This window comes from Phacochoerus africanus, chromosome 2, assembly GCF_016906955.1.
Source record: "Phacochoerus africanus isolate WHEZ1 chromosome 2, ROS_Pafr_v1, whole genome shotgun sequence".
In the NCBI taxonomy this organism is placed as follows: domain Eukaryota; kingdom Metazoa; phylum Chordata; class Mammalia; order Artiodactyla; family Suidae; genus Phacochoerus; species Phacochoerus africanus.
The window spans coordinates 227685343-227705773 of NC_062545.1; the positions used below are offsets into that span (position 1 = coordinate 227685343).

The 20431-nt window shown below is 35.5% G+C and overlaps 1 protein-coding gene across 1 annotated transcript in view; it reads left to right on the plus strand.

The window, feature by feature from the left end:
* The window catches only part of GDA (guanine deaminase), a 177991-nt gene extending 159632 nt beyond the window's left edge, over positions 1-18359 (plus strand). Inside the window, exons 11-14 of the mRNA XM_047767774.1 lie at positions 11041-11187; positions 14578-14708; positions 16873-16900; positions 17719-18359. Of these exons, the coding sequence (XP_047623730.1) occupies positions 11041-11187; positions 14578-14708; positions 16873-16900; positions 17719-17789 (377 nt within the window). The 3' untranslated portion in view covers positions 17790-18359. The remainder of the gene's footprint in view (positions 1-11040; positions 11188-14577; positions 14709-16872; positions 16901-17718) is intronic.
* The last annotated feature ends 2072 nt before the right edge of the window (positions 18360-20431 follow it).

Below are 20431 nucleotides of genomic sequence, written 5' to 3' on the forward strand. Positions count from 1 at the left end.
AAATGACATGATCTTCTCAACAGATACAGAAAAAGCTTTTGACAAAATCCAAAACCCATTTCTGATAAAAACCATTCAGAAAGTGGGCACAGAGGGAACCTACCTTCACATAATAAAGGCCATGTATGACAAACCCACAGCAAACATCATTCTCAATGGTGAAAAGCTGAAAGAATTCCCACTGAGATCAGGAACAAGACAAGGATGTCCGCTCTCACCACTGCTATTTAACATAGTTTTGGAAGTCCTAGCCATGGCAATCAGAGAAGTAAAAGAAATAAAAGGAATCCAAATTGGAAAGGAAGAAGTAAAACTATCACCATTTGCAGATGACATGACACTATGCCTAGAGAATCCTAAAGTCTCTACCAGAAAACTGTTAGAGCTCATCCACGAATTTGGCAAAGTCGCAGGATACAAAATCAATACACAGAAATCGACAGCATTTCTATATACTAACAAGGAAAGTTCAGAAAGAGAAAGTAGGGAAGCAATCCCATTTACCATTGCATCCAAAAGAATAAAATACTTAGGAATGAACCTACCTAAAGAGACAAAAGACCTGTACTCGGAAAACTTTAAAACACTGATGAAAGAAATCAAAGATGACACAAACAGACGGAAAGACATACCATGCTCGTGGATTGGAAGAGTCATTATTATCAAAATGACTCTACTACCCAAGGCAATCTACAGATTCAATGCAATCCCTATCAAAGTACCAAGGACATTTTGCACAGAACTCAAACAAAGTATTTTGAAGTTTGTTTGGAAGCACAAAAGACCCAGAACAGCCAAAGACATCCTGAAAAAGAAAAATGGAGCTGGAGGAATCAGGCTACCTGACATCAGACTATACTACAAAGCAACAGTCATCAAAACCATATGGTACTGGCACAAAGACAGATATATAGACCAGTGGAACAGGATAGAAAGCCCAGAATTAAATCCACACAACTACAGCCAACTAATCTATGACAAAGGAGGCAAGAGTATACAATGGAGAAAAGACAGCCTGTTCTATAAGTGGTGCTGGGAAAACTGGACAGCCACATGGAAAAAAAATGAAATTAGAACCCTCCCTAACACCATACACAAAAATAGACTCCAAATGGATTAAAGACCTAAATATAAGACCAGATACTATAAAACCCTTAGAGGAAAACATAGGCCAAACACCCTCTGACATAAAGGATAGCAACATCTTCTCAGATCCACCTCTTAGAGTGATGTCAGTAAAAACAAAAGTAAACAAATGGGACCTAATCAAACTTAAAGGTTTCTGCACAGCAAAGGAAACCCTAAACAAAACGAGAAGACAACCCACAGATTGGGAGAAAAATCTTTGTAAATGAATCAACCAACAAGGGATTAATCTCCAAAATTTATAAACACCTTCTGCAGCTCCATACTCAAAAACAAACAACCCCATCAAAAAATGGGCAGAAGATCTAAACAGACAGTTCTCCAAAGAAGACGTACAGATGGCCAAAAGACACATGAAAAGATGTTCAACATCACTCATTATTAGAGAAATGCAAATCAAAACCACTCTGAGGTACCACCTTACACCAGCCAGAATGGCCATCATCCAAAAGTCTACAAACAATAAGTGCTGGAGAGGGTGTGGATAAAAGGGAACTGTATTACACTGTTGGTGGGAATGTAAATTGGTGCAGCCACTATGGAAAATGGTATGGAGATGTCTGAGAAAACTAAACATGAACTCCCATTTGATCCAGTGATCCCACTCCTGGGCATCTATCCAGAGAAAACCATGACTTACAAAGACACATGTACTCCGATGTTCATTGCAGCACTATTTACAATAGCCAAGACATGGAAACAACCTAAATGTCCATTGACAGAGGAGTGCATAAGGAAAATGTGGTACATATACACAATGGAATATTATTCAGCCATTAAAAAGAATGAAATACCAGCATTTTTAGCAACATGGATGGACCTAAAAATTATCATGCTAAGTTAAGTCAGCTATACAATGATACACCAACATCAAATTCTTTCACTGACATGTGGAATCTGATAAAAGGACAGAATGAACTTCTTTGTGGAACAGATACTGTAGACTCACAGACTTTGAAAAACGTATGGTTTCCAAAGGAGATAGTTTGGGGGGTGGGGGGATGTGCTGGGTTCTGGGATGGAAATCGTATAAGATTGGATTTTGACGATCACTGTACAAGTATAAGTGTAATAAATTCATTGAGTAATAAAAAAAATTTTTAAATTATAGTAAGGGTCTACTTCACTCCAGTCAGAATGGCCATCTTCAAAAAATCTACAAATAAAAATGCCAGAGAGGCTGTGCACAAAAGGGAACATTCCTACATTGTTGGTGTGAATGTAAGTTGGTACAGCCACTGTGGAAAACACTGTGGAGGTTCCTCAGAAAACTAAGGATAGAGTTACCATATGATCCAGCAATCCCACTCCTGGTCATATATCCAGACAAAACCGTAATTCAAAAAGATACATGCTTCCCTTTATTCATAGCAGCACTCTTCACAATAACCAAGATGTGGAAACAACCTACATGTCCAAGGACTCAGGAATAGATAAAGACAATTTGGTACATTTACACAATGGAATACTACTCAGCCATAAAAAAGAATGAAATAAAGCATTCACAGCAAAATGGATGCAACTAGAGATTATGATATTAAGTGTAGTAAGTCAGAAAGACAAATACCATATGATGTCACTTATATGTGGAATCTAAAATGTGATTAGGCACAAATGAACCTATCTATCAAGCAAGGAGATTCACGGACATAGAGAATAAACTTATGGTTGCCAATGGGGAGAAATTTGGGAGAGGGATGGAGTGGGAGGTTGGGGTTAGCAAAGGTAAGCTCTAATGCATGGAGGATATAATGAGCAAGTTCCTACTGTACAGCATAGAGAACTATACTCATTTTCCTATGATTAACCATAATAAAAAAGTATTTTTAAAAAGAGTAAAAAAGAAGATATGGTGTTTCTTCTGTATGGTGTATGTATATATATATATATATATATATATATATATATATATATATATAATGGAATATTAGCTATAAAAAAGAATTAAATAATGCCATTTGCAGCAACATAGATGGACCTAGAGGTTATCATACTAAGTGAAGTATGTCAGATAGGTAAAGACTAATATTATATGACATCCCTTATATATGGAATCTAAAAAAATGATGCAAATGAACTTACATACAAAAAGAAACAGACCCACAGACATAAAAATAAACTTACAATTACTAAAGAGGAAAGTGAGGGAGGATAAATTAGGAGTTTGGGATTAACATATACACACTACTATATATAAAATAGATAAGCAAGAAGGACCTCCTGAACAGCACAGGAACTCTACTCAATATTTTGTAATAATCTATAAGGGAAAATCATCTGCAAAATAATATATCTATATTATACATATATAACTGGATCACTTTGCAATACACCTGAAACTAATGTAATATTACAGATCAACCACAGTTTGGTAAAAAAAGAGAAAGAAGTTCTAAACCTATGAGGCAGGGGAAAAATCAGTTATTCATAAAACAATTAAAATCTATTTTGGTTGCAAGTGTTTTTGTTGGCACACAGAGTACCAAGAACAGGATTTTGGAGACAAAGTGGTTGTTATTCAAGAATATTATATTGGAACACATTCTCCCTTATATATGAAGACCAAAAAAGCTGTCAGATGTACAGAGGTTTGGAAAAAAATTCCCACCATGAACCCTTTGAAAAATTACTTGAAAATCTGTATCGTTCGATGAGTGATGAGGCAAAGTGAAGGGTCATGGCACAGGGAAGTAATGGTACAATAAGATCTCAGGGAAGGCTAAAATCATTTAAAATATAAAGAAAAAATATGAGTTTAAAAAATAAAAAATGTCTCAAGAGAGAATATGCATAATTTTAAAAGTAGTATCTTTTAAAAAATTATCAGACTATAAAATTTAACAGCTCTAAAAAACACAAAGTCTTAATAAACAACAACAAAATATAAACATTAACAAATCAAAATGGCAATATAAATCAAAAAGGTGTTTTCCTCTGTTTGGGCAGATGTCCTGAGACCTGACTCTAAGTGTCAGGTCATTCGGTTTTGGTGTTATTTTTTTATTTGAACGTCTTCAACATCTTATCATAAAATTTAAAAATAATATATGGTCTGTAAGAAAGAACTTTAAAAGTGCTAAAAATTATTCTACTTTCTGATTTTGTTAACAGAAACCAAGAAGCTGTGGTTTATGTGTAAGGCTGGGAGGATGAAGACGTATTTAGCAAATGGGAGCAAAATTATAAGTTAATTATATATAAAATTCCTTGTCTCAGAAAAAAAGAGGACTTAGGAAATAACCAAAAAATAGTAACCTAAAAGCTTATAAATGGACAAAAATATGGAACAAGTTTACATCAAAACTTACAAATTCATCAAAACAAACAAAATACATGGAGCCATGGTCCTACTTTCTAGGGACAAATTCCTTTCCTTCTAACTTACTTCAGTTATTCCCAAAGCAACATTCTTTGATCAACTTGTACAACTCCAATTCAGTGATTACATGCTTTCTCAAAATCCATTATTCCTTTCCTAATTTACCCATCGTTGATGCCAGAGTAGTCACTATAATTATTCCCTTAGAAAACTTCCTTGTTTCTCACACCCCTCTTGCTTTCTTTGTATTCATGTTGCAAAAGCCCATCCCCCTTGATTGTCTCAACTATTCCCTTTCTTAGTCTCTACAGCTGAGCACCTGGATGTCGCTGGAAAAAAATTCTCTAGTGGTTTCATTTTAAATGTTGCTCTAAAATTCTACAGTTCCACAGCACTGCTCAAATAGATAATTATGTTTCTTAATATGTCCCCATATTCCAAATGGACTTATCTCATTTCTTCCTAAACTTTTTATCCCAAATTATATCCTCGCTTCCAGCTAATAGCCTTATCTCATAAGTCATTGAGGAAATAGAAACAATCAGAAGCCCTTCCCTCCTCTTCCCATCACCAAATTTATATACCTTCCTCCACCTGCTTGCATTTTCTCTCTCTCTCTCTTTTTTTTTTCTACAGCTGAAACAAAAATTTCTCTCTTCTAATCTAAGGCAAAAGTTAAAAATACCCTGAGGTGTATTCTGTACTCTCTCCTCTCCCGTGATTAATCAATAAATTAATTCCTTTGGCTACAAACTTTCCTGCATCATCATTATCTCCTTTCTACTGTATCATTCCTATCAGCACATACACACAAAAAATTCTCCAGTACCTCCTGATCTTTTAAGCAAAGGCAGGAATTTAGGCCCCCTCTTAATTAGGCACCCTCTTCTGGCTCCTGCCCCACCTCTCTACTCCCCCTTCACAGCAAAACTTCTTTGATGCGCGGGTACCCACATTGTTACCACTTCCTAGGCAATCTTCTGTTCCTCCACCCACTTCATCCTGACTTTCTACCCTCACCACCCCTGTAGTAACTTACCTTGTCCTTTATCCCCTGGGCTATTACCACTGTGATCTTATTTGCTTCCAGCTCTAAAGGACACCATTCTGTCATCACATTGTACTTCTTTGTCCAAACAGTCTTACCTTGGGTTTAATGAAGTCACACTGTTTTAGTTTCCCATATTCCTCTCTTGTCTGACCTTCTTCATCTTCTCTGAAGTCCCCTTTTCCTCTTCCTGGCCATTCAAAACCTTTGCTCAAGGCTCAGTCCTAGACACTCTTTTCGCCTTATACTTCTTAGGAGTTATCGTCTGCAACCATGGCTTTACATGATTACATATATGCAGATGACTATGATTTTTATATCCAGCCCACACTCCTATTTGAATTTCAGACCTGTATTTTCAATTTCTTACTGTGTCTTTTCTCTTTGACCCCTCCTCATAGAATCCCAAAAATTCATTGGGATTCAAACACATTTAAGAATGATTCTCTTAAATGGTTCCTTTTCAGAGAATTCAGTCTCTCAAAAGAGAATCTTGGGCACTGTTTCAGTACCTTCTCCTGTACCTTTTCCCCACATCTAAGACTGTACCATGTCCAATTTTATGACTCCTTAGTATCTTCTGACTCCATCCTCTTTTCAAATATCAGCCACCATCACCTGATGCAAGCTGCCATTGTTTCTTGCTTGAAATCCTGCACTAGCTTCCTAATGAATCTCATATTCATCTTGGGCCCTTCTAGTCCAGTCTTCTCTTTTCAAAAGAATCACAATGAAAATATGACCATTTTGCTCCTTGCAAATTACTACCCTTCACTGGGATTTTGAATATGTAAACCTCTTTACAAAGCCAGAAAGTTCTGCATGGTGTGACATCTTTTGACCTCACAGCCTCATCTCGCACAACTCTCTCCTCCCCACAGTGGCTATCTTTTAATCCCTTCCATGAATCACATTCCTTTCTATGAAGAGCCTTTTGTGCATTCTGTTTCTCTGCCTAGAATGCCCTTATGTCTCTCTTTACATGGCAATTTCTCATTTTCGTCCTGGTTTAAATGTCATTGCCTTAAAGAGGTCTTCTCTGACCATCCTAAATGGATGTTCTACCTCCATTTTCTCTATCACTGATCACAGTTTATAGTTAATATTTGTTTGTTTTTATGCCTCTTTTTTCCTCTTCTACTAGATAATAAGCTCATGTGGAGCTGATAACTTTTATTTATGAGTGCTTAAATAAATCAGGCACAAAGGTGGTGTTCAGTAAATCTGTCTGTGAATACGTACCTAAGAAATGATTATTCACACATATAAAATTACTTCCTTTTATTTTTCTTTCTGCCTGGCTCAAGTTTTTACTGTTGTATACTTTCTTAGCTTCTTCTTGTTAAAAAAAAATATATATATACATATATATATATACTGTCCTTATGTTGACTCTAACAAACAAGATAGTACCATTCTTTTTCATGATAGTAGAGGGGGCAAAGGGTTAGAGAATAGATTTTCTGAAAAAGAGCATCCATCTTCTTTCCTTCACCACACCCTGATGCAGCTTACACCTTTTGATTCTCATTCCCCAGCACTTCTAGTTACTGAACTGGATTTTTCCCAGCAACTGTTAAGGCAAATGATGTTATTTCCATTTTCTGAGAAAATTGAGGGTCATCAGTACTAGGTAACTTACCAAAGGTTAACAAAGCAAGAAACGCTCCAAATCCACAGTTTAAAACCAAGTTGATAAGGAGTTCCCATTGTAACTCAGTGGGTTAAGGTTCTGACTAGTATCCATGAGGATGTGGGTTTGATTCCTAGCCTCACTCTGTGGGTTAAGGATCCAGTGTTGCCTCAAGCTGGAGTGTAGGTCACAGATGCCCCTCTGATCTGATGATGCTATGGCTTTGGTATAGGCCAGCAGCTGCAACTCTAATTTGACCCTTAACCCAGGAACTTCCATGATTCCATGTCACAGGTGCATCCATAAAGAGAAAAAAGTTGATAAAATGTGGGGTTCATTGTTTCTTTTTCTACCCCATCATACTGCCTTTTGTTATATGATAAATCTGGGATTTGACGTACATTACATGTATTATAGAAAGAGGAGAAAGCCTCCTGGCCTTAGCTCACTGGGCATGGATGAGACTGAGAAGTTACCATCACAATGGAAATTCTTAGATGAAAAGCTTGACTATTACATACATGGTCCTGACTAAATACCATCATTTGTGTGGTCCAGGGTTTATTCCTTCATCTGCCCAATATTGCTTCTTTATTGCTAACAACAACCAGAATAATATAGAAAATTAAGTCATCTTATATGTCAGCAAAATAAGATAGCTCTCAAAATATTCTCAATAAATTATATAACATTGTTTCCAAATCTATCCTTATTCTTTCTAAATGGGTAGTTTTGATTAGATATTGAGGAAAACATTAATTTATGTCATATGTTATAAAACCTATTTTTGGACTTTTTTTTTTGCTGTGCCCATGTCATGCAGAAATTCCCAGGCCAGGGATCAAACCTGAGCCACAGCAGTGACAGTACCAGATCGTCAACTCACTGAGTGACAAGGGAACTCCAATCTTCATTCTTAAAATACAGTTTTGTTGAATATACATACAGACTAAAAGTGAAAGGGTGAAAAAAGATATTCCAGGCAAATGGAAATCAAAAGAAACCTGAGAAACAATACTTATATCAGATAAAATAGACTTTAAAATAAAGTAGGTGACAAGAGACAAAGAAGGACACTACATAATGATCAAGGGATCAATCCAAGAAGATATAACAATTGTAAATATATATGCATCTAACATAGGCACATCGCAATATATACAGACATATAAGGAGAAATTGGCAGTAACACAATAATAGTGGAGGACTTTAACACCCAACTTACAGCAACAGACAGATCATCCAGACAGAAAGTCAGTAAGGAAACACAGGCCTTAAATGACGATTAGAACAGATGGACTGCATTGATATTTATAGAATATTCCATCCAATAGCAGCAGAAACACATTCTTCTCAGGTGTATATGGAACATTCTCCAGAACAGATACATCTTGGAAAATGAATCAAACCTCATTGACAGAGGAATGGATAGAGAAGATGTGGTACATATATGCAATGGAATCTTACCCATTTAAAAAAAGAACAAAATAATGCCATTTGAAGCAACATAGATGGACCCTAGAGATTATCATAGTAAGTATAAGTCAAAGACAGATATCATATGATATCTCTTATATGTGGAATCTTTAAAAAAATGATACATGGAGTTACCATTGTGGCTCAATGGTAACAAAACCAACCAGTATCCATGAGGATGCCAGTTCAATACCTGGCCCTGCTCGGTAGATTAAGAATCTGCCTTTACCATGAGCTGCAGTATAGGTCATAGATGCAGCTTGGATCCTTTGTTGCTGTGGCTATGGTGCAGGCCTGGAGCTGCAGCTCCAATTTGACCCCTATGCCGCAGGTGTGGCCCTAAAAAAAGACAACAAAATGATACAAATGAACTTATTTACAAAACAGAAACAGACTCACACATTTTGAAAACAAACTTATGGTTACCAAAGCAGACAGGTGGAGGGGAGAGATGGATTGTGAGTTTGGGACTGGCATATGAACATTGTGGTATATGGAATGGTTAGCCAACAGGCACCTGCTGTATAGCACAGGAAACTCTACCCAATATTCTGTGATAACCTATATGGGAAAAGAATCTGAAAAAGAGTGGTATGGGTTTGTATATAACTGAATCACTTTGTTGTACAGCAGAAATTATCACAATGTTAAGAATTAGCCTTACTTCAATAAAACTTTAAAAAATGAAACAAAGGATAAAAAAACCTCTTTTTATAACTGTGGGTATTTAAATCTTCCATGTTCACACCATCCTAGGAGTACTGCTTTTGTTTTTCTGTTTCCTTCCAGTCTTTACCCACATATTTTGAAATATATATTCAATCTTTATATATTTCCATACCATGTGGTGACAGCATTTTATTCTGCCTTTAGACTGAACATTTTCTTTGTTCCAGTAATAAAGAATCAAAACACAAAGTATTTCAAAGCTCAACGTGCATTACTCCCAAATCCTATTTGTTTTCTTAGTTTGATACTATGATAAAATGAAGGTTTAACAGATGGTTACTATATATTAAAGTGAACTAAACTAAGTAGAAGAATAAAACTTTTCAAGGAACTAGATGATCCTTTGTCAATACTGTTCTGGCAAAAGAAACATATTTTCTAAAAAAAAATCATACAAGTTTATCTAAAGACATTTAAGGCAGTTGAACATAAAATTAAACTGCAATCTCAGATTGTTGCTTAATAGGCTATTACTTTTGATCTTTGCAATATATATAGGCACTAACAATTATATATGTCTATCTAGACATGACAGAAGGAACTCTTGGAATATAAAATGTATTTTATTGGCTATAGATTTTTCCCTCTAATAAAGCATTTTAACTTATTTGACATTTATTTATATAAACTCATTTAATAACTTCTACATTCTTGTCAAGGGTAGTATTTCAATTTGATTATGATCTTATTTAAAATCACTATAAAAATCTCATTCCTCATCTAATGATGCCAGTGACAAATATAAAGCTGTCTACATCAGCATTGCTCATGTACTACACAAATTTTCCAGAATATCTAAGTTCATTCTAAAAGCTTTTCCTGAAAAAGTATCATAAAGAAGTAGCTTTTTAATTCCCAAAGTTCTCATACGAATTAGAATAGAGTTAGGATAAATTTTTAGAGCTCAGAGCATTATTTTAAATCTCATATTGTCTAAATTATTTTTAGAACAATCTGATCCTATTTGGCCAATTTCTGTAACAGTTTAGGGAATAGTCATATATTTCTTCTCTTTACTTTATTAAACATTTGAGCTTTGTAGTGGATTGAATTGTGCCCCCCCTTCCTATCTTCTGCCAAAAAGAGTTATCTTCCAGAAGTGAGTAAATATGACCTTATTTGGAATAAAGGTCTTTGCAGATGTAATTAAGGTAAAAATCTCAAGATGAAGTCATTCTGAATTAGGGTGAATCCAATGATGAATGTCCTTATAAGAGACTGGCACTGAGAGGCACATAAGGACACAGAAGGACGAAGGCCATCTGAAGTTGGAGACAGACACTGGAGTTATACTGCCACAAGCCAAGGAACACCAGGAGCCACCCCAAACTAGAAGAAACCAGGAAAGATTCTTCCCTAGAACCTATTAGGGATTGCAGCCCTGACAACACTTTAAGACTTCTGCCTTCCAAAATCATGAGAATAAATTTCTGTGTTTTAAGCCACCACATTTATGGTAGTCTGTTGCAGCAGCTCTAGAAAAACAATATAGGAATATATTTGATATGAATTGCAGGTTACGAATTCCTTTAAATGTTAGCCTGTATCTATTCTGTTTATAGATAAGATCTTTTCTTTGAAGTAAGTTAAAGAGCGAATATGTCACTAAAAAGAGGAAAAAGCCTTATATACTTAATATTCCATTTGTCTCATATGGTTACTGTTTTGGCTTTATTTTATCTACCACAGATGTGGCTGGTGGTTATTCATCTTCCATGCTTGATGCAATCAGAAGAGCAGTGATGGTTTCCAATACCCTTTCAATTAATAAGATAAATGCAAAAAGCCTCACCCTCAAAGAGGTCTTCAGACTAGCTACTCTTGGAGGCAGCCAAGGTAATGACCATTTTGCTTCTCTTTTGCACAGTGTACAGCCGTGCCAACAGGTGTCTTTGGCAGCAGTATGAAGACATGATAGTGGCATCAGCGGACATACGTTGATCATTCATTCAGCAGACATTCATGACTGTTGATCCCACATACCCAAAATTTAGCAAGTAAAGTTCATGTTTAAGTGTGTAGTAGAGGCATGATTCTTCTAGCAAATTCCCTCTTTTTGGCAGAAGAGATATTCAGTATGCAATTATCATATTAATTGTTTTAATAGATTATTGCATTGGTCACATGCTATGAGTTCTTTAATCAATTTTTTCCATAGAGTATAGAGTATCACCCTTTCTATTGGCCTGAATAGTAATAATAGCCAAGACTTACTGGGCTCTCACTATGTTGTAGACATTAGGCAACATGCTTTGTGTATGTTGTCATTTAATCCTGAGAACCACAGTTATTAAGTCCACTTTACCAGCAAGGTACCTGAGTGAGGCTGACACCCCTGTCAAGCTATAGGGTGTCATGATTTCAATCCAGAAAATCTGTATCCAGAGTGCAGGTTCCTACCTATTGCCTTCCAATGTGCTATCTTCCTATATAAATCTTAGCTTAGACCATGTATTTTGTTTATATATTTAAGTACACTAATTACCCAAGCTTCCTTAAAAGTAGAAAGATGCAAAAATGTAGTTGATAGCTAGGCAAATATTGTTAATCAGCTTTTCCCAGGTCTTACATGTAGCTGTATTTTTACAGAAAAAAAAATAGAAATTGGTAACTATTGCCTTCGGTTGCTCTAGTATTATAATACAATTGGGATGGATGATAGTGAACATCATATGAAACCTTAAGTAGCTAGTAAGAAATAAACATATATCTTGAGACAGGTGTATATTTTAAATGTATTTTAGTATTTTTAATATTTATGATATATACTCTAGATCTTAGAAATGAAGTATGATGGAGGCCGAGATTACCTTGGGAAGAGAAATTTCCTGATTTTTCTTTGAATGTTCTGGGCGATGACAAATACCATAAAGAACATTTCAAGAAAAACAAGTAGAGGACAAGCTCTTTTTCATTTTCTAAAATTCCAATTTAAAAAATTTTTAAAGTTCTAGTTATTAAACAAGTGTGACACTCCCTACCCCACTTCCACTCCATTTTTACATCTGAATTCAACTGGTTGTCCTACCATCTTATTTTCGTGGTGCAAATGACTTGTATTTAAATAGTGCCTTTTTTTTTTTTTTTTATTCTAGGCTCTTTGTGAGTTGTTTCATCAGGATCCTGTATCTGACCAGGCTGGCCAGGATCCAGTATTTGGGGTCCTTACTAAATCATTTCTACCTAGCTACATAGGTTTCAACTCTATTTTCTGGGCCACTGGGATTACTGTCATGGAATTTCTTCTCCTTAGATTTGTCTCTACGATAATCTGAGTGAATGAGATGCATAGATCCCTGTTTAAAGTTGGCATCTTCCCAGCTTTACATTCACTCTCCAGATCAAGATGTGTACAAATCACATTCCCAGAGCAAATATTTGCTCCAAAGACAGCAAAACTGAATTTCCTAAAATGCATTTGAGTTCCTTACCAGCGCAGCTGGGCCTCTCTGCAATAATCTGAATTTAGATCAGTTTACAAATTCATTGCCAGCAGTTGTGTCTTTTTTGGTTAGTTTATGCCTGAATTCTCCAGGTTCTAACACATAGTCCAGTTAGTTTATATCGATCATCAAATCCTGGAAAATGAATCTGGTTAACTGGCCTATTAAACACCCAACAATTTTATGTTAAAAACCGTCATCAGGGAGTTCCCGTCCTGTCGCAGTGGAAACTAATCTGACTAGCATCCGTGAAGATGAAAGTTCAATTCCTGGCCTTGCTCACTGGGTTAAGGATCTGGTGTTGCCCTGAGCTGTGGTGTAGGTCGCAGATGCGGCTCAGATCCCGAGTTGCTGTGGCTGTGGCTGGCTCCCATTCAGCCCCTAGCCTGGGAACCTCCATAAGCCACTGGTGAGGCCCTAAAAAGACAAAATAAATAAATAAATAAAAGTTAAAAAAAATAAAAACGTCATCAAAAACTCATGTTTGTAATGTTTCCGAGTGTAACTAGTGGAGGAGGAGAAAATTTCCAGTGATTTTCTGTTACACTCAGTTCTTCCCCGCACAATCAGTAGAAGTCACCTAACTTCTAATTATGTTTCTAATTGTTTCTAATTGTGTTTGTCCCTCTGCCTTCCTATAAGAATTAGCTAAAATATCTTTTTCTTTTCTGAGAATAAAAGAGTTTCCCTTTAAATAACCATTTAAGAACAAGCAGGATTTCTAAGTCAGTGCTCAGAGCATTACCAAAAGACTTCTGGATATCCATACATAGAAATAAAATGTACCAGGTATTGTCTAATAGGGATATGGGGTCTAGTATTTTCACATGGAACTGTATCGTCACAGTGACAGAATACAAGAAACATGTAAAAATTCAAATAATTAATACTGCACTCCCATTGACCTTTCTTTCATGGATGCTTCCATTTGGAATACTCTATTCAAATTACAGGCTTTAAGGAGCTTTAAATTCAATACCTTCACTGACTAAAGTCAACTGCCTTCATCTTCTGAAACTAAACCATAAAAATGGAAGATATTCTTTCTCAGAATCCACTATTCATAGAACATGAATTCTAGCTGTGAGATGGATCAAGTAAATAGACATTATTGACCTATGCCCTATTTTAGAAACCATTCTTCTCTAGCAATCAGAAAAATCTTTACTGTTACAGAGAAATTAGTCTGCTTTCAAAAGCTTTGGGACTCTTCAATTATGAAGATTTACTTTAAAGAAGTGATTTTTTTTTCTATTCAAAGGATTTAAAGTAAGGAATTGATGATGGATATGCCTGCACTGATGAATATGCAAAAAGAATTATTTTTTATTTATTTCAGGTTCATTTAACTGCCACAAAAATAGATCTTGTCAGCTATTTCATAGAACAAAAAGAACAAAAAGGGCAAGGAAAGGAGTTGGAATGTTGGAAGGAGAATAGGAGGGAAAGATATTATATCAATTGTCATGTTTCTTATAGGGATGAATGGAAATCACATACCAGCTGGACTGTGAAGGGCACCGAAAGTGCTGAAATAGAGACACCATCAGAATTATAATTATGGTGATTAAGAGAACTCTTTTTATTCTCAGATTTTGCTTTCCCTGTTCTTTACTCTGCTTTCTCTAAACCCAAGTCTTGCGACCTATTGGAATGCTTCACTATTAAGAAACTAATTTTTTTCTAGTGACACGTTGGCAGATTCTATCCTTGCAAAGTGGGGCATTTGCATGGTCTGATGGTTTGAAATATTGACTGTTTATTAATTTATTCCACCCTTTAGCCCTGGGGCTGGAGAGGGAGATTGGAAATTTTGAAGTGGGCAAGGAATTTGATGCTCTTCTGATCAACCCCAAAGCATCTGACTCTCCTATTGACCTGTTTTATGGGGATTTTGTTGGTGATATTTCTGAGGTACGTAAAAGATAGTTGACTAAATGGCATTTACCTCATGAACCAGTCACAATAGTTTTTCTATAGAAAAAAAACTACACATTGAAACATTTTAATGGAATGTAGGAGAATCTTAGACGGGAAGCTAGATTCTTTTAAGTTACTATAATTTCATGATAATAATAGTATTAAGGAAACATTTGTGGAAATCCCCTTGTGGTACAGCAGGTTAAGAATTGGGTGTTGCTACAGGTGTGGTGCAGGCCACAACAACAGCATGGGTTTGATCCCTGGCCCAGGAACTTCCATATGCTGCAGGTGCAGCAAAGAAAAAAATTTTTTTGAATATTTGAAGGTATTTGGGTATAAAAAGCCATAATATAGCTACAACTTATTGAACACACTTGCTATGTGCTAGGTGGGATGGGATTAAGTACTTTCATACATCATTTTTATTATCAGAACAACTGTAATTATGTGAACAACTATAATGAGAAGCAAGTGCTATTAGTATTGCCATTTGGTTTCTGGGACAGTGAGGTTTAAGGGAGGTTAAATGATTTACCTAAGTATTCATGGCTAATAATTAATAATTAGTAGGCAGAGTTTGGACTCCATCCCAGGACTTTTCTGACTTCTGGAGTCTGGGCTCTCAATCACAATATTTCATTGATTTTCTTAATTATAACAAAATGGTTTTATTACTTTGTCCTTCCTAAAAATATTTTTCTATGTATAAAATAAATTAGACCTTCTTGTTTTACTAACAATTCTTTATGAGATACTTTTTTTCTTTCTTTTTTCTTTTTTCTTTTTTTTTTTTTGACATCTTTTGGGCTGCTCCCGCGGCATATGGAGGTTCCCAGGCTAGGGTCGAATTGGAGCTGCAGCCACAAGTCTACGCCAGAGCCACAGCAACATGGGATCCGAGCCGTGTCTGCGACCCACACCACAGCTCACAGCAATGCCAGATCCTTATCCCACTGAACAAGGCCAGGAATCGAACCTGCAACCTCATGGTTCCTAGTCGGATTCGCTAACCACTGCGCCACGAGGGGAACTCTGAGATATTGCTTTTCTTAAAAGAATTAATGTTTGCCATTTATAAATTGATCCACCTATTAGGATAAATACAACATTCTGAGGTTTTTAGAAGACAGGTGCTGGACTGTTTGAGGTTGATACCATTGTTATTTTAACATTATTTATTATTTTACTTTCTTTTAGAGTGAATATCTGGAAACAGCTCATTTTCATTTATCCAGTCATTTTTTGTGTATTATATACTTCTTTAAACATTTAAATTATTATATCAAATTATTTAATTTATGTAACACTTTTCCTCTGAAAATTTCAAGGTTATGTATTAAGATTCAGAACTTTCAGGCAATGGAAAACATTTGTTAATAGTCAGTACTTAATTTTTTTAGGCATGGGACCATTTCTTTTTTATTGATAAAAGTAGATTTTAGGGTGTTCAATGGATGCCATCTTAGGTGAAATGGTGATTGTTAGTTATAGATGCCAGTTCCTTTGAATAGAGTTAGGTCTTAGGGGTCACAGTTTAGGATTTTGACTTGGAACACTGGATTGTCGGAGATAGTTTCTTCTGCTTCACCCTTCCTGCCTTTCTCTATTATTGGAAGAGTGACCATCAGTGTATTCATTTCGGGCCCAAGTTCCAGCCAGGCTAATGTACGCAACAGAGGAAAATAAGTTTCAAGTGAATGGATTGTATGTCTTATCTCAAGACTTTTTCAGGACTTAAGTTCAAAATATTTCCACTGTAGCTCCTTGATATGAAATGCAAGACTAAAGAAATTCACAGGAGGACATTGCCTAGTTAAGGTAGTATCTTTTATGTAAATGTATAAATATATTTGAACATTGAAATGTAGCATTAACACATTTTTCTCCTCTCTGGGTATCATTTCAGTAATATATATGTTTATAAAAGAAAAAATCTGTTTAGAAAGAAAGCAAAAATTAAAAATAAAAATAGATTTTGCCATTGAGAAATAAATTCATGTTTCTGGGTTTCGCCGACCACTATTGGCTGTGAATTTACTTTTCTAAAAGAATGTATACATGTATGTATAACTGGGTCACCATGCTGTACAGTAGAAAGTTGACAGAAACTTTACCTTTATTTTTACCTTATTATTACCTTTATTTTTCATTTTAGGCTGTTATCCAGAAGTTCCTCTATCTAGGTAGGTAGATATTTGTCTCTCTCTTAAATAAAATCTTTATTTCTTGGGTATGCTCTCTGAATTTATTGTACCATACATTAGACCCTATGTGTGATCAGTTGCTTTGATTATTTTTTTAAAAAACATTCCTCAGCAATGAGCCCATTTATGGCACAATATTTAAAGACACTATTTGAAAAGAAGGTGCTCCTCTAGAACATATGGTCATAAATCCTAAACTGAGGAATGGCAGGCCAAGGGGAAGAGATTATCCTGTACCCCCTTCTACCATGTTGTGTTTATGATAAGTATGCGGTGGAGTCTTACCACACAATTTTTTTTTTAATGTACTCATGTTCAATTCTATTTGTTGAGAGAAAGAAATAAATGGTAGAGAAGATGCCACTCTTCCACCCACTCTGATGATTGAGCTCTGAGTCCTGCATGATTTGAGATGGGAGAAACACTTTTATTTCTTGTGAAGCTCAATTCTTGCAGGCCCTTCATCTCACCATGCTGAGTATGATTCTGGGGTGTCAGGATAAATATTTCCTTTATAATTGGGGCTGGAAATGGAAACCATTCACTTCAGCTGAAAGGACAGTGACTAGGGATTGACTTAACTTTTTTTTTCAACACCTGTATTTTCTTTTTATTGAAGTATGGTTGATTTACAATGTTTTGGGTGTGCATAAAAAAAAAAGATTGATTTAACTTGATGTGAGTTCTACTTTAGGTGCAGATTTCAGACCCTAATCCTCAAATTAGATGCAGTGTCTTTTGTTGGTTGTGTCTCCCTGTTGAGATTATAAACAATGATTTCTTGATTTTTCTTTTAGGAGATGACCGAAATATTGAGGAGGTTTATGTGGGCGGAAAGCAGGTGGTTCCCTTTTCAAGCTCAGTGTAAGACCCTCAGCATCTACGAGTTCTCCTGGGATAATGTGGTTCTGCATCTCCTTTGTGCCCAGGTGGAGTTAGAAAGTCAAAAAATAGTACCTTGTTCTTGGGATGACTGTCTCCTTCTAATCTAGTTACAGTATTCACTGGACAAATTGTTCAAAGGAAGCTGCGCTAATTCTCAACTCTCTGGGAGGATTAAAAATTTCTCCTTTTTGAGCTGTTCAGTTTTACCTTAAAGCTCAAATTTAAGGGAATGTTATTACAGATGGTGTTAAGAGAATTAAATAAAATCTTTTTAACATTTGGAAATGTGAAGAGAAAAGATATTCCTATAAGGTTAGATATTTTGAGCTGGTAATGTGAAAATTGGGAAACAAAAAATGAACCAGTGAGTATATTTTATGAAAGAGTAAGAGTTGACTATGAACAAACATTGGAAAGTCACTTCAGACCATGTTTGATAATTATATACTGAGCGTACTAATTTAAAAAGAGAACTTGTTGAATTTTAAAATGTATTTCTAGATCGACCTTGTGTTCTGGAAATTTGCACTTACTGGAATTTGTGTTTCAGAGACGTGTTATTGTTGTGCTTTGCATTCTTTGGAGATGAAATATCAGAAATTGAATGCTACATGCTTTCTTAATATAGTTCTCTGCTTCAAAGTGTTTGGCAGAAGTTGGGTATTAAAAATTTAAGGACTCTTAGGAATATTATTTACATAACTACATGGCATAAATAGCTTTACCTTTGTGTACTTTAAAATCGCCTTACTGTATAACTGTATGATGCTATTATTGCTTCAGCTTTATTAGAAGATAAGCAAATTCCATGCTCCACTATTGTGTGGACTGGAGTTTTCATAAATTGGGGCAAGTGCTAGGCATCCAGGAGCTGTCAATGCTAAAAGAAAGGGTTTCATTGCAATGACCTATTCTCCCCAAGAACTATGTCATAGTTACTGGAAATTTCATACTCAGATATGAATCTGTTAGAACTTTAAAATGAAGGACAAGTCCAATTAGACAAATATTAAAAGTCTTTAAACCTTGCATATTGAAAGCAATCTATTTTTCAATTTTGTCTTGTCTTTTAATTCCTAATAATTTTCAGGATATTAGAATTTTAGGATAATGAAAAATATATAAATGTCCCACTAAGGTTTGTATTAATAGGACTTAAAAAATTAAAGCAAAGAATATTTTTATGGTTCCTAATATAATGTGCTTTCCCATAACCTAGAATTAAAAATAAATTATGACTTTATGAGAAATCCTTACGAGTATTGATACGAATGTTTAATACTATATTTTTCTCTTTTAATTACAAATACTATAAACCAATAAGAAAAAGGAGAAGATTTTCTTAATATATCATAATACTCATATTTAGGGCTTAGCTGTGACTCCTTATTATCACTTTATAGTAGAGAACTTTATGTAATATAGCTAAATGCACATCTGCAGAACGAAGAACAAAATTTCTTCTTTGTTACTATAAATTTTCTTCTCACATAGTTATGCTAATTCAGCAGTAATTTGCTCAGTCCCTGGACCCACCCCAGCTAAACACTTCTGACTTATGCATACATTATATCTAAAAATAAAACAAATTTTTGGCTTTTTTTTTTTTAAAAAAGCAGAATTTCTATTGTGGGGTATTAAGTAACTCAGTAAGCCCAGTTTCTAGTCTCAGTATTTATTTCCTGACTTCCTAGTTCCTGAGCCACGTCAAAAATGCCCCACCAAATTTCCCTCCATTCCTCTGTAGTGCCAGCCAATGTTTTCTGCTCTCTCAGTCCCTGCCAAAGGAACTTGGTTACCTGGTGCCTAACCCACATGGGTGGGCTTAGGAATTTGGATGACATGTTCAAGATCCAGTAATAGGCAGCAGCTGTTCCTAGCCTTTGCAAAGATCCTATACTTTTACCTTCCTTAAGTACATTTTGATGTTGAACATCAGGTTTCATTTAGATTTAGGACTCATATGCAGTAAATATAAATAAGTGCAGCATCTGAAGCAGGAAGAATGGCCATATACCACCAATCTGTCAAATGTCAAATTTAGCCCTAACAGTATGTTGAGACCTGAATATTGCTTCTAGTAAAAATGGAATGTGTTGAAATACATACACATACTTTGATCTTTCTGCCTCACTTACAACTTCATGTGTTTTATTTCTTCAAGTGCAGTGTTGCTGAATGTTGCATATGCTTTTTGCAGTGCTGCAGGCATTAGTCATACATGTGCCCAGGTGTTCTGCACTTTGAAATGTTGCCTTTGCTTCATGTGGGTTGACTTTCTGAATGTAGATAAGCAGTATTCCAAGCCAATCCTATTTGTCACTTTATGTTTGAATAGTTTGCTGACAGGAACAGAAGAATTAAAATGTCTTCTCAACTCCCTAACCCTACCCTGCGCTATATGTCTAAGGCTGTGTGAGATGTTTAATGGAATACACTTTAACAGGTAAAAACTTATTCAATATTCAAAAGTATATTGACCATCATACATTTAAAAATATTTTTGCAACCAGAACACAAAAGCAGTCTTAACAGCTAAGGTGATTTAATTTTCAAAAGAAAGTGAAACATAGGATTAGGACGGGAGAGGTTGTCCTAGTAATCGTAAACTGAGACCAAAGAAAT